This window comes from Colias eurytheme, chromosome 17, assembly GCF_061535395.1.
Source record: "Colias eurytheme isolate Ceu_HAF_F1 chromosome 17, ilColEury1 Martin Lab GWU primary, whole genome shotgun sequence".
In the NCBI taxonomy this organism is placed as follows: Eukaryota; Metazoa; Arthropoda; class Insecta; order Lepidoptera; family Pieridae; genus Colias; species Colias eurytheme.
This window is the reverse complement of record NC_142996.1, coordinates 6,558,990-6,580,468: the sequence shown is the minus strand read 5'-3', so window position 1 is coordinate 6,580,468 and position 21,479 is coordinate 6,558,990. Positions and strand designations below refer to the sequence as shown.

At 34.9% G+C, this 21,479-nt stretch overlaps 4 protein-coding genes across 6 annotated transcripts in view; 2 read left to right on the top strand and 2 right to left on the bottom strand.

The window, feature by feature from the left end:
- Window positions 1–1,624: 1,624 nt before the first annotated feature.
- On the bottom strand, window positions 1,625–6,815 carry crok (crooked). The gene is made up of 3 exons (XM_090111531.1): window positions 6,634–6,815; window positions 6,398–6,559; window positions 1,625–2,049 (listed from the first exon to the last, which is right to left on the bottom strand). Exons 1-3 carry the CDS (start codon window positions 6,692–6,694, stop codon window positions 1,826–1,828), a joined length of 447 nt encoding a protein of 148 aa, XP_089967657.1. The 5' UTR covers window positions 6,695–6,815; the 3' UTR covers window positions 1,625–1,825.
- Window positions 2,726–5,738, top strand: LOC149901277 (uncharacterized). Its single transcript, XM_090111529.1, has 2 exons — window positions 2,726–3,214; window positions 4,036–5,738. The coding sequence occupies exons 1-2, from the start codon at window positions 2,883–2,885 to the stop codon at window positions 4,949–4,951; spliced, it is 1,248 nt and encodes a 415-aa protein (XP_089967655.1). The 5' UTR covers window positions 2,726–2,882; the 3' UTR covers window positions 4,952–5,738.
- Window positions 6,816–9,361: 2,546 nt separating the features above from the next.
- On the top strand, window positions 9,362–10,975 carry LOC149901275 (uncharacterized). Its single transcript, XM_090111852.1, has 3 exons — window positions 9,362–9,501; window positions 9,583–9,762; window positions 10,047–10,975. Exons 1-3 carry the CDS (start codon window positions 9,453–9,455, stop codon window positions 10,259–10,261), a joined length of 444 nt encoding a protein of 147 aa, XP_089967978.1. The 5' UTR covers window positions 9,362–9,452; the 3' UTR covers window positions 10,262–10,975.
- LOC149901268 (glutathione S-transferase 2-like) overlaps window positions 10,955–21,479 on the bottom strand; it is a 279,112-nt gene continuing 268,587 nt past the window's right edge. For 2 of the 3 annotated variants that reach the window (XM_090111850.1, XM_090111849.1), the window contains exons 2-5: window positions 19,082–19,220; window positions 12,914–13,081; window positions 11,931–12,073; window positions 10,955–11,296 (exon numbers count right to left, since the gene is read on the bottom strand). In XM_090111850.1, the coding sequence (XP_089967976.1) occupies window positions 11,126–11,296; window positions 11,931–12,073; window positions 12,914–13,081; window positions 19,082–19,214 (615 nt within the window). In that variant the 5' untranslated portion in view covers window positions 19,215–19,220 and the 3' untranslated portion in view covers window positions 10,955–11,125. Of the gene's footprint in view, window positions 11,297–11,930; window positions 12,074–12,913; window positions 13,082–19,081; window positions 19,221–19,453; window positions 19,509–21,479 lie in introns of those variants that run through there. The other variant, XM_090111848.1, reaches the window with a different exon arrangement.

Here is a 21,479-nt window from a genome sequence, read left to right as displayed (position 1 = left end):
AAAACACATACATGCATACATCTATTTATTGATTCAATTGTATAAAAATACTTAGAATAATGGACGGAAGAATCAGTCATATTAAGTGTAAAATTCTTATAAAACATATTACAAAAGTCTAGGGTTGTAACGGAACTCCGCCTCCGCCTCCGTTACTGCGGAACTTCCGCAAAGAATTTAACCTCCGCCTCCGCATCCGCCTCCGCAAAATTTATGCGGAGCCATATCGGAAGTTCATTTACGATCACAAACAACGCGCAAGGAGCGACGCTAGGCGACGCGGCCGCTCGGCTGCGTGTTTTCAAGTGAAATGGTCGAGTTTGCTTAAGCCACGGGAACACGGCCAAGCGGGTGGTGGGAGTGTGAGTGAATGAATAACAGGAATCAACTTGTCAAAGCGTTCGGTACCGCGATTGAGCCGTGATTGTTTTAACTTTTAAGTAATTTTGTGCGTAATTATTAGTTACTAGCTGCTCCGCGCGGTTTCACCCCCGTGGCTCCACCCCTGTTGGCCGTAGCGTGATGTTATATAGCCTATAACCTTCCTCGATAAATGGGCTATCTAACACCGAAATAATTTTTCAAATCGGACCAGTAGTTCCCGAGATTAGCGCGTTCAAACAAACAAACAAACAAACAAACAAACTCTTCAGCTTTATAATATTAGTATAGATTTGTATAGATGTTATTTAAATAACGTGATGAAGCCGAAAACTAGTGAAATTTGGCAGTACTTTGTAGAAGTAGACGATAATTATAAATTTTCCGAACAAATTACACCTCCGCCTCCGCCTCCGTTAACCTCCGCATCCGCGGAGGCGAACCTCTTCACCTCCGCATCCGCCTCCGCCTCCGCTAAGTAGGCCTCCGTTACAACCCTATACAAAACCAGTTTGTATTTTAAGCTTACGAACTAGTAAACAGCAAATTTTTACTAAAAAATCTACCTGTTATATGGCAAATTTGAAGACAAACAACAACATTTAAAAAAGTCCAATTCGGCAAAACATGTTAACTTTCTCATACACAGTATTTTAATAAAACATTGAAAATTATTATTTAATACATAAGGCAATAAGGTAACATATTCCTTACATGATTTTCCATATCTCTTACAGCCCTTTGATAAATTAAAAAAGTAAAAATTTTAATATGACAGAGTAAAACACTATTACTACTAGTTTAAAAACAATGTACACAACATAACTAATAGTATATAATATGATATTTGTGCAAAGTGTTATATAAAACTGGCATAGTAAACATAATTACATACCTTCATAAGAAATTGTATTCATGGTTTTTACTTGATGTAATTGCTAGCTATATTATGCACTGGGTTAATCATAGCACATATTAAGTTTCTTTGAAATGTACAATCTGGTTTAAGTATACAATTAAATGAAAATAAACTTAACACAACAACTACAAAGTTTTAGATCTATAGAATATAATATGAGATTCAGACAAAAATAAACTGTATCACCAATACTTGCTTGGCATTCAATATAGTTCTATATATAGAAGGGAATTACAATTTAAGAGCAATGAGTATTATAATTTATAAACCAAGATATTTTCAATTTTTTATAAAAATTTGAATTTATCTTTTCCTCTGCTTTAAATTTAATTTAGGCTTCATTGTGTATTATCTAGCTGAGGCTATTCAGGTTATATAAATTATCAAAAAATCATATGCTATCATTCATAGTTGTTAATTAATTCACTATCATCAATCAAGAAAACAAATGCATATGGTAATACTAAACATGTGACATGCACATTTCTCATTTTGTACTGAAGAAAATTGTGAATATTACATTAACTATGACATTTTAGAGAATAAATAAGCGGCAGTTGCCAATACAACTACCACAGCATTTGGATAAGCTAAGCTAGCTGAATTACATCCATCCTTACTGTTACATGTGCAGTATTCTACAAATATATTATAGGTGCCCGTTCGCATCAGGCAGAACCGTTCGTCTCCTTGAATTCCCACCTCACCTAGATATGCACAGTCCCTTATGTAACGCCATTCACCATTCACTGAAATTATAAAAAGATTAATTAAACAATTATGTAGGTATGTACTGACAATATTACAACTAGTTTTATATTGAAAATATTGGGGAAAAGAGACATAGTGATGTATGAAATGAGTTGTTTTTGAATTGTCTAATTTTCCACACGTAAAATATTCATAACAAACACACTAAATATAGTGCTATTACCTACTAGAGCAATAGCCTATGTTGCTCTTCGAGTTCGACACCGCGACGGCGTAAACATTGAGAGATATCAATCAAATTGAATTATTTAAACTTAGCTAATGTTCTGAGGAAGCTACATCTGAAAATTTAGTTGACGGAAACTCTTTGTATTTGAAATTTGAGATTAAGAATACTTGAAATTCAGTAAATTTTCCTCGATTTTAGTTTTGAACCGCACTGTTTTGAGTTGAGTAGGTATCGAATTGACAGTTGACAGTTGACAATGACACACAGTATCTACTTATCGAGACTTATCGCGTTTTATTTCACGAAGAATATTTGTACACAAAATAAAGACATACTTAAATCATTTATTTGAGTTTTTACAACATGTAAATAATAAGTATTAACTACAGAAATTAATTTTATTGAATGAACATAAAATTATATTATACATATTTATGTTTATTTTAGTGAATCAACCCGTTGTCGCCACTGTCGCCACTCGCCAGTCAGTTGTCACAGGTTGTCAACTTGTCAGTTGTCACTGTCGTCTCACTTCTATTTGAATTTTGAGACTTGAGTTACCGTCTGGTTGTTTTCAACAATCAACAGTCGTGATCGTTTTATGTTTACTTCTAGCCCAAGCCCTACAACAACGAGAGTACCATGGCGTCCTCGGATTCTCCGTGCTCCAGTTCCGCTCTTTCGCCTGTAAAGTTGAGTGTGCAAGTGTTTGACTGCAGTGATCCGCTTCGCACGGCCACCTGTTCAGTGCTTACGAGTAGTGCATCAGTTTCGAATTCTAGTGAGCTGCTTTTGTCTACAACTTCGGGAGTGCATAATATGTCGGACTCTAACAAGCCACTTATGCCCACTGTCTCGTCGCGTCCTGATCCTAGCCAATCTACATCTTCATCTGAGACTGTTGAGGATGATGACGGCGAACAGCGTCGTACTACAGGCTCTTTAAGCAAACATCTTTCTGTTGATGAAATTAGGTGAGTAGCTTAAAAATTGTTGATTAATTACAAATATGTCTGATTGTCCTTGCTTCACATGCCCAATTTCAAATAGAATATTAATTTACAGCATTTTATTGTAAAATTAATGATACTTTATAATATCATTCAATATTACTTATTTAAGAAAAAGAAAAACTATATATTGTACTAACTACCAGTATTGATATTAAACATGTTTTGTTCTTCAGATGTCATTGACCCAAATAGTTTATATCGCCATCCCCAGAGAATAAAATAACTGCAAAAACACAACTTTTTAAGAAAAATAAAACACCAATAATTGACTATAACTTGCCAAGCAATAGACGTAGAGATAAAAATAGGCTCAGTAGTAGCTAATTTTTTAAACTTTTATTATGTTTTCAAATTAGTTTTAATAACTTTATCAGAACTGAAGATAATTAAAATTTAAAAAGTAGCATTTGACTTTGAATAAAATAATAATAGGCGTTTCTCATTAATTCGCTGATTTGTTTTCCAAGAATATTATTGTAAAAGTTATTATCACATTAAGAGTAAAGAAACTTTTTCACTACCATTATACTATTTTTTTTTTCTAGTATGAATATGTTCTGGGAATAAACAATGAATATTATTGTAATAGCTTATAACTTTGTGTATTATAAGAGAAAATTTAAAAAAAAAATTACAGATGTATTAGGCTTCATAGGTTTCAAATAAGGCATAACAATAAAACTATGGTAATTGCAGTTATCATTTTATTCTGGGGATGGCAATATAATATTACCGTTTTCTTTACAATAATAGTTTTTAATACTAAATGTTCTTTGCTTTAGGTCTATGTGGAACTGGAGAAAAATCTTCAGTAAACTAGCCACTAAAGAGCAATGTTTACAGTTTGCTGAAGAGCGGGGGATGATTCCCAGAGAGAAAAAGTGTCAAAGGCACAGAACCCCTATGACTCTGCAAGCTACAGGCCAGATAGGAACGTTCCGGTGCCGAAAGCGTACCTGTGGGTCAAGGTCTGTGTCCCGTGCACAAGGTACTTTCTTCGAAAATGTGCACCTAAAAATAACATCATTGTTCCAATTGATGTATGCATTCAGTCTTGATTTATCCCATCAACAAACCCAAATTGAATTGGCCACAGATGATGACCTGGTGATCTCATCAAAAACTATTACATTTTGGTTTAGTTACTTTAGAGAATCAATTATTTTTTATGAATTAGAGCACCAAAACGGTCTTGACAAAATCGGTGGACCAACCAAAGTGGTACATATAGATAAGTCTATGATTTGTGAAAGAAAATTTCATAGTGGCCGAAATATAGAAGGGAATTGGGTCATAAGAATGATAGAAGATAATCATCATGATTTAAGACTAGAATTGTGTCCCGATAATGAAAATTCGGAAGATATATTTGTGTCAATTATAAAGAAACACGTCCAGGAAGGTTCAATAATCCATACCAACTGCTGGGAAGCAAATTTAAACCTTTCTGAACACGGTTTCATTCATAAACGGGTCAAACACAGTGATCTCGATAACAGTCACTTCAGATATTTAAGAAAAGATTTCAGAAAGAACAACAGAAAAGATTTTACTGACTGGCTTATTGAAACAAATTTTAGAAGAAAAATAAAACAAAATCATAAAGACGGGTTTGAAGAATTGATTAAAGCTGTATTATATTTTCATCGTTCATCTCGCGGCATAGGAACAGTGCCCATAGAAGAAATCATGTTATAAATTTTACCTCTTTCCTGCTAGAGATGCAACAAATCAATGCACGCATTAACCGTGTTTGCAAAGGTAACCGGCAAATAATTGCCAGCATTACATAATTCTGCGATCAATAATATCAAGTTCCTCCTTCGTAGCGCCAGACACGACAATTCTGCTGACGAGGATGCCAGCTCCAACTTGGCACTTGATCACAAAAAATTTAGTCGCGAGTATTACATATGATAACCAAAAATCATATACATACTCCCATTTCGGTGATTTAACAACTGCAATGGATCATGCCATAGTCAATACTATTCTTAGCAGACCATTGGGTTATTTTTTTTACTTACAGCATGATTCCTTAGTTAATTAAAACGATTTATGATTGTAAAATATTATATGTATAAAGAACTAAATAACATAGATTGGTCTGCAACAAAAAAATAATTGTCTTGTCCTAATTCATATTATAATATGTATATTTCTTAATTCATATAAACAAACTTTGATTCTTATTGTTTTAAATCTTGTAAATTTAAAAATTAAATTAATTAAACAACCAAGGGTTCATTTATCATTACATGGTAAAAAGTTGCTATGAACATGATAATTTATTTAATATATAAATGGAAAAAAAAATCCAACAAATAAATGCTTAAAATACACTATGTACAACAGCTTGACTTGTTAATTCCCTTTTTTTTCACCTATAGGCGAATCAATGAGGCTGTAATTATGATGTGAATGATAGCATTAAACATTAATAGTGTCTCAAATAAAATTGATTGAAACAACAACTTTTTTTTTAAATTTTCCCAAATGACTATTAACGTTAAGTTTGAAAAACCTCTATAAGGGAGGTACGGAGGGACATTGCATGGGTAAACGACTGGCTGTTAGTTTAGGTGATAATGAGAACAATAATATGTATTAACTAGAGTTTTCCTGTGGCTACCTTCATGTTAAAATGATATTTCCAAACCATTCTCAAATAACCTTGACAACACGCAAATAGTTTTATTATTGATCCAGACATTTAAGAGTTCAGTAATAAACATATGCACAATGAAATATAATTATAAAGATAAACATACTTACTAACAGTGGTTTTAAATCTAGATGAATATTTTAGCAACTTTGAATGCAATTTGGGATATTGATATCCTATCCTACTAGGTAATATTATAAATGCGAAAGTTTGTGAGGATGTGTGTGTGTTTGTTACTCTTTCATGCAAATACGAATGAACCGATTAAAATGAAATTTAGCACACATATTGACTTTAATCCAAGTATTTATAAGTTTTATCCACATAGTATGTATATGTTTCATCACGGAAATCCCACGGGAATGGGAACTATGCGGGTTTTTCTCTGAAAACGCGGGCAGAAAGCTAGTACAATATACTTTCTATAAAATTCTCAAATTGTTCCAGCGTACAGTCTTATAGGCAATAATAAAAGTTACCTTTCTGTCTTATCTTCCGACACATAGAAGGTCTTACTCCCGGCAAATGTCTTAAACCTTTTTCTTGTTTGCAATCCGTAATTGGTACCGTACTGTTATCGAATGGATCTGCACATTTAGGATCGTTGCTAGATCTGCAGCTCCAACATTTAATACATAAAGCTGGAAGTAAAATGATAGAATCAAAGTAGTTTCAGGGCGTGACCAAAACAACAACGCCGTTTCTAATAACTTACCATTCGACACTATGTTAAGAATAACATATGCAACCAACATGTGTTTGATATATAAAACCATTATTTTTATTGATTTTAACTTGGTTAATTCAGAAATATACAATTGTGTATATTAAATTCGCCGTTTATTTTATGTTCAACAACCAAAACACGGTAACTTTTAGCTGTCAAGTCAAACACACAGAGCAAGTAATGTCAAACAGGTTAACCACAGATTAATAATTATTATTACTTACTACTTGGTTACTACGTAATAATATGTAGGTAAACGAAAACTTCTATTCATCATAATATTCACTCTGACTTACCTGTGTCCTTAGATCATTAAGTAATGGATAACACTCGCAGGCGTTTCCCCTTTTGCCGAGGTATAAGATTATTTGAATCGAAAAATCTTATGCTTTCATAAAAACTACTTGCGTAATCGATTACAAACACTCTGCGTATTCGTAAAACATCGAAAGGACGTCTGCGAGTGCTCCGCTAAAAATGCCGTTTTGTACTGTTAAGTCTTGCAGAAGCAATTCAAACATGTCGAATATTAAAAAAGATGGAATTTTCATTTGTGTATATTTTTTTTATTTTTTTAACTTTTTATTTTTTTAACTTAAATGCAATTTCTAATAATCGTCGATGTATCGTTTAGCGATATGATCAAGACAAATAATCGAGTCGTTTACTCGATCATTGATGCGGCCCCACGAGACTATCATGGAAAGAAAATATACAAATTTAATCTTTATGAACTAAGAGATAAAGTTGAATTTAAAACGCGATAATGAACCGCATTCCTTACGAGACTATCTTGTAAAAAAATACAAATTTAATCTTTATGACCTAAGTGATAAAGTTGAATTTAGAACGCGATATTGAACCGCACTCCCCACGAGACTATCTTGGAATGAAATACAAATTTAATCTTTATGTACTTAGTGATAGAGTTGAATTTAAAAACTCGTCGCTTAAAAGGTCGTAAATTTTTACGACTTTCGTGACACAAATTATTTTTGTGAATGTGTGATTGTGTTTCATAGTGTGAGTTCCCCGCACCAAAATCAGCAGAAAGTTTAGTTAGAACATTTGCCAGCGTACTCCATCCATTACATAATGATCTAAGCATTGCGTACTAAGACCTCTGTAGAACCGCCATCCGAAAAAAAAAATGATGGTCAGAACGCTGGTACCGGCGGGTTAATCGCGTGGGCGTTAGTCGAACTCGTCGGATAAATAGCGAAAGTCAAACGATTTGTAACACAAAAATTTTAGAATTTACCGATAGCCCATAAAAAAGATGTAGGTGGTAGTGTCATGCCATACTTTTCCGGTGTAACTTAAAGCCCGCCATACCGACGCGAATGCGTTGATAAAAAAATTGGTTGTCTGTAAAGTCGGTTTACTGACGATCTCGAAGCAATTAACTGACGATAGTTGAACGTGACAACGTCCGATTGTGCTTCTTTGTCGCTCGTTCCGCGCTCTCGCTTGCACTTCAAGCCTTAATTGGGGTTAGGCGGTCAGCGAAAATTCAGCTATTCGGGCCTGAGGTAAGCGGTGAGGGACACGTTTAGTATGGAATCAACGTGCTCGAAACTAAAAATCGTAAGCGCCATTCACATTTTTATCAAAAAGTGAATGAAAATATATAGTATTTTCTAAATCTAAAACAGTCACGAAATCGAGAAGGTAAATACCTATGTATTTGTGATTTTATACGAATTATTATCGTAAAATACGGCTGTAATGAGCATTTATATGATATTTTAGAGGTAACTTCAGGATTTTTTTTATCGAGCAAAATTTTTCCAATCGTGTTTTGGAAACAGTCATCCCATTACACATACGTTCTGTAATACATATTAGAAATTTCAGTGCGAAAAAACTTCAATATTTTCAATTATAGCTCATAGAAAACAGTCCATTTTGCCGTTTTCACCTACTAAGGGCCCTTAAGGCCTATCCGCACTCGCACTCGAATCACGGCGCGAATCGCGCCGCAAAGCGCGGCGTGGTTCGCGCCTCGATTGCCCAACAGTCCACACTCGCAGGGTTCGCGCCGGGCTCACAGTATAGTGCGCGCTTCGCGCCTGCGAACCCTTTGACGCGGGACAAAAAACCGACAATTTTCGGGGAACAAGCCGCGAAACCGCGAAGAATATGCGAATCGGATCCACACTCATGCTTCGCGGGTACTTCGCGCCTTCGCGCGCGAACCGTGCGCGAGTGTGGATAGGCCTTTACGGAACGCGAGGTAACGCCGCATGAGTCATGTTTTTTCGTGCGTGCAGCCGGCTCTATCGAATTATAAGACGTTGTTACGTCAAAAAAAACAATTCAACCATTTGTACCAGGCTAACTTTTGCACAGGTAACCATTGTCGTGCCGCCATTTACGAAAATCGCCATGCCGTACTTTTCGGACGATTCTAAATGGTCGCTATACCACCGGAAATCTGCAATTTTTTTTTTTCGCCGCACGATTTGCCTACTCGAAACCAGTATGAAAATTTATTTTAACAAATTCTCAAGAATGAATGCTGTATCATGGCTGTATCCTTAACACACATTATTTTATATTTATATGTAATTTTGTTCGATTGCGCTAATCCAAGTCTAAAACTTGAAAATCGTTTCTTACAACTGGCAATACAGATATAAGGTGTGTTACGTTTGACAATTGACTGTTGTATTTATTTCATTGTTGTCATATTTCTTGAAGAAATCGCAAATCGCAATTCAAATTTCAAAGTAATCTTGAAAGTCCTTATAAAATTGAATTCACAAAACTTTTTTAAATAATAGTATCTTGCCTTCGCATTAACAATGACGAATAAGGCTGTTATATTTTTTATGCTGTCTGCTTTGCCTGCAGGTAACTAACTTTATTTTTTAACTGTTTCTAATTCATTTGCTGTTAATTTAAAAGTATCGTGAACCTAATATAATTTTTCAGCTTTGTCTGTGAGGTGTTACCAATGCGCATCTTCACAAAATCTATATGAAGATACATGTGGAGCTTATAAAAGATTTGATACAGACAGCCACATAGCAGTCGAATGCAATAGCGATGAATCTCATATGCCCGGCTCTTTCTGTATGAAGTTAACTCAACAGGGGCCTAAAGGATTTATTTGTAAGTTGATTCATTATTAATTTGTTGTCCTTTTGTATAATATCACCTTGTGTTACAAATAATTTAATCTTACAAGCATAAATAGAAGCAGAACATATTTTGATGATTATTGTGAATGTTTAAATGGCACCTACATCCATGATAATAACCAACCTGAAATCAGCGAAATTTAATTTACCTCCAGATCCTGGTTTACTGGTTTTAACTGTTAAAACAACTCATGTTAATAAAAGTAGATGTAGTGTGTTATATTACTTAATATTTTTCGTATTACTCAATTTTAGGGGACGGTAGATGGCGACAAGTGATCAGACGTTGTGCTTCCGTTGCTGAAACAGGTGTTACAGGTGTTTGTAATTGGGGAGTTTACGATAATGGAGTGTATTGGGAGGAATGCTATTGCTCAGCTGATGAGTGCAATGGATCTGTGACTATACAATCAAGTATAGCATTAATCTTGGGTGTAATGCTGCCAACCTTGCTTGTAACATTATCATGATCATACTTCTTGATCATGCTAAATAATGGAGTAAGAATATCATCTGTCCGTCCAAATAGAATTTCTGATTTTAATGATGTTTTGTACTATTTCAGTGTTAAGAGATAAATCTGTGATAAGTAATATGTATAATTATATTACTTGCAAATGATTCCATCCATTATTATGACATTCCGTCCAACTTTTATATTTATAAGAAATACAAGTATATTATATAAGTAAAAACTGTAAATAAAAAGACAGTTACATAGATATTAAGTTTTCTGACGGTTTTTGTTGAAAGCTATGCATTAACATAAGTATTAAGTGATATATTAGAATACCACATTCTTTCTGTCTTCAATCCTCTGTAATTTGGAAAGTTTCCTCAGGCTTTAAACATATTTGTTTGAATTATTACTGTCACTGGATGGCAGAAATAATAATCCAAATTATCATTAAAATATAATACTAAATGTATTCTTAAAAGTTACTTTTCAGAACTGTATTTAAGTTTAAGCACACTATGACTCATTATGCTTGATTTCTATTAACATAGTGTTAATTTCACACAAGTAATGTACAATGGCTCTTTTGTTACAAAAATTTAGACTGTGCGTCATACCAGTTACATTAATTAAGAGTTGATATTTTCTTAATAATTTGTTGTTGTTTACATATTCAATGAATGCAGAAATATTAATGAAATTTCAATAAATTTTTATAAAATTTTTATTGTTGTGTTTAATTTAAAACTAATTGAAAAATTAAATAGTTTAGAATATTTGTATATTTTGAACTACATTTGATATATAAAAAATTTCGCTTCAATGTTTAGTATCACGTATGTATTCAAAATAAGAAATGGCGAAATTTACTAATTTTTTAAACATCAGTTTTAGGAGCAAGATCACTAAACGCTTTTACTTTAGGCACAGAGTAAACGGCATTTATGACTTGCTGGAAACTGGGATATTGTTTTTCGAGTTCTGGCAACTCTAACATCATTTTTAAATAATTGAATACTCCTGCGAACACGAAGTCACCCCATGTAAGCTGAAACAAAAGATTCAGTAGTTTTTCGTATTTGTATACTAATTGAGTAGGTAGACGAATTGTAATTTTAATACTAATTTTTTATAAAGGTTTTATGTTAACTTGTTAGCAATATCCAAGGCCTTTTCAGCAAATAGCAAACACCTTATGTTACATTCATAGTAAAGTTTCGGCAGTTTCTTTTAGAAAAGTGTCTCTATGGGCGTATTCAGAAAGAAAGCTTGAAACTTATAAGCGCTTATAAGTTTCAAGCTTTCTTTCTGAATACGCCCTAAGTTTCTATTTTTTTTTTTCAGTTTTGCAATTTCGGATAATTAATAGACTTATTTTTATATAATGTAATGATATGTAAGGGACTTGTTTCAACTTTACTCCAATGTGTAATTTTATTATATATGCTGAGAGAGACAGACAGATAGGTTCGTGTCTTCTCATAAGTCATACGTATTTTAAGTGTTCTCTCACGTATTGCGATGAAACACATATTGATGTTTTCGTATTACGATGCAGATTTATTGAATATAATGTTTCATCGCGATGCGTGTTGCAGAAGAGCTGTTTGAATCAGAAGGTCAAAATTTAAAATATCCTATAGATAGGTACTTAGTTGAATATATTTTATCTGGAGTCTTACCTTTCCCAATGCAATATGGCCGTTATTACGACTTATAATATCATTCAATTTCTTAAGCTTTGCCGGAGCTGTCTCTTCGAAAAATACTTTTTGTAGTTTCTTTTTAACTTCGGGATCCTCTTCGTAGTGTACTTGTGCAGCAGCTTAAATTTAATAAAAATAAAATATAAGAATACGCGTTTAATTCTTAGAGCGTATACGCACTATGCGGGTAGCCGCATTGCGGGTAGCCGTCCGGCTGACCGCAAGCACAATTATGTACGTAATATTAATTTCTATGCGCACTGCGATGCGGCTACCCGCAGACCGCTCCGGTTGCTCGGAGAGCTACGTCACGAGTGACGGCCAGCCGGACGGTTGCTATACGCACTGTGCGGTTCATTCTGCGGCTGCCCGCAATTGAGTGAGTGTGTGCACGTGGTTGCAAAATGCTTGCTCTCATCTCGTGTTTGCAAATAAGGATGCACCCAGTACTTCTTTCTTTGCTTTTCTTCTTTACGTAACGTGTGTAAATGTAGTAAATAGCTGCAACTTCTTCCATTTTCATCTTTGAAATGGATTGACATGACCGCAAATCGCAACGGTTCTTCAACCGCACTATGCGGGTAGCCGCATTGCGGGTAGCCGTCCGGCTGGCCGCATTCGCAACCGCATCCTGCGGTCAGCCGGACGGCTACCCGCAATGCGGCTACCCGCATAGTGCGTATGAACCCTTAGTTAAAATCGATTGATTTTAGGTGGTTACTAAAAAATAAATGATAAATAACCATCAAATAACTATGCTGTTTGAAGAATAATTTGACAAAAATCTTCACATTGGTAGGTACCACTCGAGTGGAGACACGGATTCAGCTTATTGTCGTTATGATGGAAAAGTGGCTAACCATTCTCTACGCCTAGGTACCATACGTACGGTACCTACGTTCAATTTATTAACAAAGAACTCATAGAAGGTAAGTAATCGTTAAAACAAAGAATCTTACAGTATCGTAAATCGGTGAAGTAATCGACGTTTTGATCGATCTCAAGTGACTCTTCCAAGCTGTCGCCAGCTAGGCCGTACTTGTGGCCGAGATATCGGGATATCGCGTTGCTCTCAGCGTACACTTTACCATCGATTTCTAGTGTGGGTAATTGGTTGAACGGTGTTGCTGAAACATCAAAGTATTAATTTAGTTTGAACATGTAGATATCTATAGTCCTTTTCATTTAGGATGATTCCTGTGACACTTCATCGTGTTCCGAATTACGTATTTTATGTTTAAAAAGTCAAAATAATTTTAGTGCATAATATTTTTATTTGATGGCGGCATTATTACCAAAAATATAAAAATGAAACATCTTAAGCTTATAAATCAAAAACAGTATTGTTTAGTTTAATATAATGAAAAATAAAATAAAATAACACAAAAATATAATACCTACGCAATTCGTGTACATGAAATGGATCGTTGAAAAATCATAGAGTTGGAAAATCATATAATCGGCGCCCATCTTGTGATCGTTTGTCAATCGAGTCAATCGTCTGTACGAGTACGTCAGCCTTGTATACAAGTTGCATTTTTATATTGATACTTTACGTGGTATTCTGTTATTTTTACTAATTGTTATTGTTGACTTTTTGTTGCTGTTGTTTGCTAAGTTTCCTTAGTTAATTGTTGGCGAAATGCCGAAAATACTAATTTTGGTACTTTATTCAAATCGATTTCCTTTCCATACAGAATATTATCGATTATCGGAAACAATTGATACGATTTCAGTAACCGACATCTCTACACGTGTCAAAAATCGATGTGTCACAGAAATCATCTTAGGTGGAAAGGACTATAATCTAAGGGTGTATTCAGAAAGAAAGCTTGAAACTTATATGCGCCTATAAGCGCTTATCGGCGCTTATAAGCGCTGGTAACCCGCGTAGGAAAATATATGAACATGCGCTTATAAGCGCTGATAGGCGCCGACAAGTTTCAACAAGTTTCAACAAACTTGTCGGCGCCTATCAGCGCTTATAAGCGCATGTTCATATATTTTCCTACGCGGGTTACCAGCGCTTATAAGCGCCGATAAGCGCTTATAGGCGCATATAAGTTTCAAGCTTTCTTTCTGAATACGCCCTAAAGGGTTGGACTTTTGTGATGTTAATCAGCTTTTTAGGGCGCTTTTCCACAAAAGATGTGCGAGGGATTTGTTTATACATAGAGAACCAATCATATCAATTTCATTTAGTTTGAAGTTTATTTGAAGCTTTTTGCGTTTGAAGCGATACTATTTTTTTTTTTTTTTTTTTTTTTTTTTTTTTTTTTTCTATACTGCAACTTAGCCATCTGTTTATGTAAACAATAATCTAATATGGTCTCTGATTTTCATCTGTAAATATGTTTATAGAATGAGATTTGCATCCAGTGACGCAAATCTCATCATTTGTCTGCGAATCTTATCGCAAGATCGGGTATGCTATTTCTCTTCAGGCGAGAAAATCTCACAGTGCCCCCTCCCTTCAGTTCAGCAGCTAATTTATTTATATGGTGTCCCAATCTGCCTTGATATTTCTTGCTGTTTAGTTCTATTTCTTGCTTCACTGTGTGCAGGTTGAGATCTAAGTTCATATATTTATTGCTAATGTATGGTGGGATGTTGAACATAGCTCTCATAGTTTTATTCTGGAACCTTTCGAGAATTTCGATATTGCTATGGCTGGCTGTTCCCCAGAGCTGAATGCCATAAGTCCAGATTGGTTTTAGAATAGCTTTATAGATAGCCATTTTACTGGCATCATTCAACTTTGACTTACGTCCGATTAGCCAGTACATACTACGTACTTTACAGTCTAGTTGTTTGCGTTTGGTCCATATATGTTTACGCCAAGTAAGGCGACGGTCAAGATGCATTCCCAGATATTTTGCGTCATCTGATTGTGGGATCTCTTTGTTCATAAGTTTGACAGGTGGACAGGTTTTCGTTCTAAGTGTGAAAGTTACTTGTACTGATTTATCTGTATTAGCCTTCATGCGCCATCTATCAAGCCACTCTTCGATGCGGGTAAGGTGATATTGTAGTTTAACTGAAGCAGTATCAGGGTTTTCGTTTGTAGCTAGAATAGCCGTATCATCTGCGTACGTAGCAGTAATGGTGTTGGGATCAGTTGGTATATCTGATGTGTACAAAAGATAAAGTACGGGACCAAGAATGCTACCTTGAGGTACTCCTGACTTAATTTCATGCATGTCTGATATATCAGAATTATATTTTACTTCGTAGCATCTTTTAGCCAGGTAAGAATTTAGTAGTGGGAAGAACGAATGTGGGAGCATTTTTTTAATTTTGAAAAGAAGCCCGTCATGCCACACTTTGTCGAACGCTTGGCTTATATCTAGAAAAACTGCGCAACAATATTTTTTACTTTCCATCGCTCTACCTATAACATCCACCAGCCGATGTACTTGCTCTACGGTGCCGTGCCCTTCTCTAAAACCGAACTGATGAGTTGGTATTATCTTTGCTAAATGTTCTTGCATTCTGTTTAGGATAATCTTTTCCATTAATTTTCCAATAACAGGAAGCAGACTTATAGGTCTATATGAAGACACTTCATGAGCTGGTTTACCTGGCTTCAGGATCATAATCACCTGTGCTATTTTCCACTGGCTTGGGTATACGGATAATCTTAAGCATGCATTGAAAATAGTGAGTAAGAATAATATTCCCTTTTTTGGGAGATTTTTTAGTAGGGTAGCATCAATGAGATCATATCCAGGACATTTACCTTCTGAAAGTTTCATGATTTCCCGCTTAAGCTCCCTAATTGTCACGTGTTTTAGTGGTAAGCACATTTGCATAGGTGAGTTCAAGTGATTTTCTACTTCATTCCCAAGACATCGGGTACTACATGGATGCGGTTCGAAAACATTATGCAAGTAATTAGCAAAAGTGTTAGCTTTTTCGCTGTCAGAGCGAGCCCAGGTTCCTAAAGGTGTTTTTAATGGAGTTATTGGCTGCTTGGGACGCTTTAGGTATTTTGTAGCCTTCCACAAAGAATAATTCGTGTCACTTGAATGTGTCAGTCCAGCCAGATACGATTGGAGATTCTCGTTTACCGACTCTTTAATTAATGTTTTCAGACGTTGTGAGGCTTTATTGAACGCGGTCTTATCATTGGGATAGTGAGTGTTTAGCCATATTTGGCGAAGTTTACGTCTTTCCTTAATGCAGTCTTTGATCGACAATGGGTAAACATGTTCTTTGACTTGTTTCGTTTTATGATGGGATGTGGACTTGTATGCTGCTTCATGAATTAATTGATTTAGTGCTTCTATAGCTTGTTCTACCTCATCGATTGTTTTCATTCGGACCCTAAGTTGTATGTTCGACGTGATTATGTCCTGATATTTGTCCCAGTTAGTGCTCCTGTTGTATATTTTAGATTGGACTTCTATTAAAATGATCTTACCACATATATTGAGGACAACTGCAGAATGATCTGACAAGAGATCCACGTCGGATTCGGTATTTGTATTGTTAATGGCAATATTTTTGGATATGAAAAAATCCAGCAGGTCAGGTGTTTTATGTTTATCAGTTGGCCAGTAGGTGGGTGCGCCAGCGGACAAACATTCAAGGTTTAAATCCTTTACTACTTGGTAAAGCTGTCTCCCTCTAGTTGTTGTTAACCTAGAACCCCAGAACTGATGTTTTGCGTTCCAATCGCCTCCAGTTACAAAACGATGTCCAAGAGTACAGAAGAAGTTTTTGTAGTCTTCTCTAGTTATCTGGTGTTTGGGCGAACAGTAAACTGCAGCTAGTGTGATGTCCGAGCTTGTATCATTAACTTTAATAAGAGTGGCTTGAATTTTGTCAGTGGAAAATGGTTCCTGCGGGTAATGTTTTATATTCGATTTTACGAGAACTGCCGTTCCTCCATGTGCATTTCCTGATGGATGATTGGTGGTATAAATATTATAGCCCTTAACTGAGACATAACTTTTGGTTGTGAACCTTGTTTCTGATATTAAAGCTATATCTATGTTTTTCGTGAGGAGATAATGTTCGAGCTCTAGTCGCCGTGCGACTAGTCCGTTGGCATTCCATGTGATTATTTTAAGGGTAGGATGATTTGTTTATTTGGCTGCTGATAAGCTGGATAAATCGATCCATCATGTTGTCTACCATGTTAAGCATCATGGTTTGAATTCTGTTAAACATTTGTTCTAAGATGTCACCAAGTTGTTGCATTTGAATTGGCTGGTCTGTGTTATTTTTATTGTCTGTTTTGTTTTTCGTTATGTCTAGATATGTTGCGGAAGTTCTATTATAGGTTTTAAAGGTTTTTGGCTGTGGTTTAACACCTTCAGAAATACGTTTTGTTGGATCCATACTTTGATGTGTTTGTTTTGGTTGTATTTTAAATAGGTGTTCTTTATACTGTTTATACTTTATGCATCCCCTGTAACTAGCAGGATGTTTTAGCTGGCAATTAGCACAAGTTGCTTCCGTATCTCTTGTTTTGGTACAACTAGTGGTTGGATGGTCTTGCCCACATTTGACACATCTGAATGGTCGATAACAATGATTTTTTGAATGTCCAAATCTTTGACATCTTTTGCACTGCAAGATTTCTCTTTTTCTATATGGTGGTTCAAAAGATACTTTCATGTGGTTTAAGAATTTCAGTTTGAATATATCCTTATTGTTTGGTTTTGGCTCCAGGTCTACATAAAAGAGGGGTAAGGGTTCTTTTGATAGTCTGTGGCGCACATTTACTAGTTGCCTTACTTCATGTCCATGTGCCTTCAATTCCTCTTTTATTTCCGATAAATCCTCTGAGCAATGAAGGCCTCGTAAAACAACTCTGTAAGGTTTTTCACTCTTTAGCATGTAGGTATAATGACTTATGTTGTCCGCGATGAATTTTTATCTTATTGATTTGTAAACATCTATATTTCCAGGCATTATTTTCACAATATGTCCCGACCTTAGTGTGGTCATAGTGTAATTTTCTACTGTAGCTATTTGCGACAATAGGGTTTTGAGTGAGCTAATATCTAGAACCCCCGTTACAAAGATTGGTTCTGGCTTTGGTGGCTTTTCTAAATCCTTATCATTAGTTTTATCTTCTTCATTGTCTAGTATTTCAAACTGGTTTTGTGTTGGAATGGCATATGCCGTCACATTTGTCTTTTTGTTTGCATTTTCCGTCTCCGGAGATGTTGTTTCCATTCTTTTTCTTTTAGCTTGAGGTATTTGGTCTCGTTGCCAGGTTTTATTTTTGTCTTTTGTGTTAAATAGTAAATCGTTAGTATTAATTTCCTGCGGTATGGAACCAACGGAGTTGCTTCGTGTTTTTATAAATAAACTTTTGTGGAAAGTTTGTTGAATCATAGTTGGATTAACATTAGTTTTGGTTTTTGGGGTAAGTTTGCTCATTTTGTTCCCACGAGTATTGGACGAAATAACAGGTCACTTAGGGGTGACGCCATTCCCTAAGAAGGCAGAATACAACTACGTTTGCCAGGTCCGTAGAGGTTGGCGCTAATGCTGTTCATCCATACAGCCATGCATCCATTTGGCACGTTTCCCACCATTGGATTTGGGTAATTTTTGAAGAGGTTTTCTTCCTCGCGGTCCGGGCAATTAAGCCAAGACCCCCGTTCCTGGTTAAGAATCCAGTAGTTTACGGCTTGGAGAGGTCATTTCCTACCTCTGATGTTATCTGCAGCTTAAGATCTGCAGTATCAGGTTATTTACCGCCGCCCGAGACCCGGCGTTGTCGTTCGATTGGCGCCACCCAGGGGACACGTATAGGGTTGTGGTTAGGCAAACACATTTTTACAAACACATTCTTCGCTAAAATTCTCGCACTATTATATTCAGCCAATGCCATAAAAAACAGCTAAAACAAACTATGCAATGAATTTATAAAGTAAAATACAATAGGTATAATATAAAATTATAAAATCATTTGTTATATCATATGAGGGTACAAACTTGTAACCTTTTTTTTTAAGTGAGGAAATCTTGCATAGATACCCACGGCCCCCGGGGAAGGAACCGTGGGTTATGACGTATTCATTCACAACTAAATTATATCTATTTGAACATTCTAACGTAAAACTCATTTAATATTTGTGATATTAATAATAAAAATCATAACTTACAAGACATTATATTTGGCCAATCCTCTTCAGTATAGCGAACGTCCTCAAAATCTTCCCCTCCGTACGCGAGTAGAGTGCGAATTGCTTCCCCAAGCCCTTTCACATTGAAGTAACGTAACACGATTTTTGGCATTTTTTACTGAAACGTAATAAGTATTCAGTATAAGTACATTAGTAACATAATTTTTGTTATTTTTTACCGCAATTTAAACAGTATATTGCAAAGATAATAAACTTAATTAAATGTTGTGTAAGTTAATGGTTAGATTATAGATAATAGATCCTACCAATTAGTTTTAGTATCAAAATCAGAAAAAAAACTTACTCAGTAAATAAAATATATTTAAAAATAATAAATACCTATCTACTTACCTGTTGTTCACTCCGCCGTTACCTAACTACAAATTACCACATAGGCCGTTTGTACACTAAATATCTAATAATAAGATAAGGAATCAATATAAATTAAAGATAAGTAATATATCTTTCAGCTTATCATTTCTTTATTGTGATACAAAGAATAGTCGCATTAACTGATTTGATATGTAAATAAGTACTTAGATATTATGCTCCTCCCGACGAGAACGTAGCTTACCTACACCCTATTCTATGAATGCGATATTTTGTATGTCTGTCAGTCTGTTACTGTCTGTCGGCTTTAAAATGGTCTATAGATATAGTATCTATACTTACCCTTTAAAAAGCCTCCCACTAACGGAAAGAAGTTACCTACAAGGTAAAAGCTTTTTCCGGGGTAGAAACCGCAGAGCCTAATAACCAGTTAGGTCATAATATATAATTTAAACAGAAAATATTCCATTGGGTAGCGTTTGATGCATTTTGGAATTGTTTTTAAATATTTTCCTCGCATAATGATGTGTGTGTTTGTTACTCTTTCACGCAAATACTACTGAACCGATTACAATGAAATTTAGCACAAATATATAACTTGGATTAACACATAATACATAATCCCACGGGAACGGGAATACGGGTTTTTCTTTGAAAAAATTTGAAAAACCGCTCCGAAAAGCCAAGCCAGGATTTTCTATCATCGAGACTTGAAATATTAGTAACTTCGTAAAGTTTACAAACATTATTCGTCAATTCAGCATTATTGATTCTTAGACCTGCACACAGTACTTATAGCACACATGACTTAGGAAAAGGTTGATTCTACTATTAATCTATGCTAATATTATAAAGCTGAAGAGTTTGTTTGTTTGTTTGAACGCGCTAATTTCAGGAACTACTGGTCCGATTTGAAAAATTATTCTGGTGTTGGATAGCCTATTTATCGAGGAAGGCTATTTATTATTAGGCTATATTATATTATCACGCTAAGACCAACAGGAGCAGAGCCACGCGGGCTTTACCGCGGAGTGCAGCTAGTAATTTATATTTTAGGTAAATTGATAAAAGGGAGAATAAAATATAGTTTCCGAATTGAGTATTTAACGTTAAAAACGACTAACCATACATAAACTACATGAATGCTGCATAAATATTTTCTTGTATGTATATCATAAGTTTTCTCAAACTTAATCAAATCAATTCTCAATTCAGAAATCGGTCTTTGAACTTAGGTACATACCTATATCCGATTAGAATTGGGAAATTATTGATTTATTCAAGCTCCAACAAAGCCCACATTAATTGGTAATTATAATCAAAAGTCAAAACACGGATTTTGGTTGAACGTGGACATTATTTATCATAATCCTTGTTTTTTTCATCCCGGTTTTTCGGCAAACGCAGAATTTCCATACGTATTTCCATATCGTTTTTCATCCTGTATTGTTGAATTTTAATGTGATAAAATTTATAATAGAACAATGTGCATTTGGTAAAATGACGTTTTAATGAATGGTTATCTACTTTAATAGATGTATTAAAAATTAGCATATACCTAACTTATGCCTCTACATATTTCAAAAGTTAAAATAATAGGTACGGTCTACATAATAATATGTTAAAAAATTTCGGTTTTATACTTTCCAGCTGAAATGGGATAATTTAAAATTTCCCGATATATTTGAAAAATACTTAATATCATGTGTATGCAAAACTATTTGATTACATTCCCAACGTGAAAGCTTTTAGCGACCGCCGAGAACCGAAAAGTTAATGATTCTGTAAGGGGCCCTGCATTTATTAATATTGAGAGGATTTTACATTGTGTCGTATGTGCAGATTAAATGTATAAGAATTATATATATTTACCAGTAACCAGTTGGTACTGCATTGAAAGATAGATCTTAAAAAGATTCGATTCTCTAGAGATTTGAGAAACTTATAATACCTACCTATTAATAATAATAAGTATTTAGCAATTAATAAGTATTTAGCAAGTTTGTTATAAAGTTGAAGAGTTTAGTTTTGAAATAAATAAATAACC

Bases quoted from the DNA above. Each gene is read 5' to 3' on its own strand.
- LOC149901277 (XM_090111529.1), top strand. From the start codon at position 2,883: ATGGCGTCCTCGGATTCTCCGTGCTCCAGTTCCGCTCTTTCGCCTGTA. The intron at 3,215-4,035 runs GTGAGTAGCTTA...TCTTTGCTTTAG, and splicing joins CTTTCTGTTGATGAAATTAG to GTCTATGTGGAACTGGAGAA.
- crok (XM_090111531.1), bottom strand. From the start codon at position 6,694: ATGGTTTTATATATCAAACACATGTTGGTTGCATATGTTATTCTTAAC. The intron at 6,560-6,633 runs GTAAGTTATTAG...TTTTACTTCCAG, and splicing joins TCTTAACATAGTGTCGAATG to CTTTATGTATTAAATGTTGG. The intron at 2,050-6,397 runs GTAACTTTTATT...TTATAATTTCAG, and splicing joins TCGGAAGATAAGACAGAAAG to TGAATGGTGAATGGCGTTAC.
- LOC149901275 (XM_090111852.1), top strand. From the start codon at position 9,453: ATGACGAATAAGGCTGTTATATTTTTTATGCTGTCTGCTTTGCCTGCA. The intron at 9,502-9,582 runs GTAACTAACTTT...ATAATTTTTCAG, and splicing joins GCTGTCTGCTTTGCCTGCAG to CTTTGTCTGTGAGGTGTTAC. The intron at 9,763-10,046 runs GTAAGTTGATTC...ACTCAATTTTAG, and splicing joins GGGGCCTAAAGGATTTATTT to GGGACGGTAGATGGCGACAA.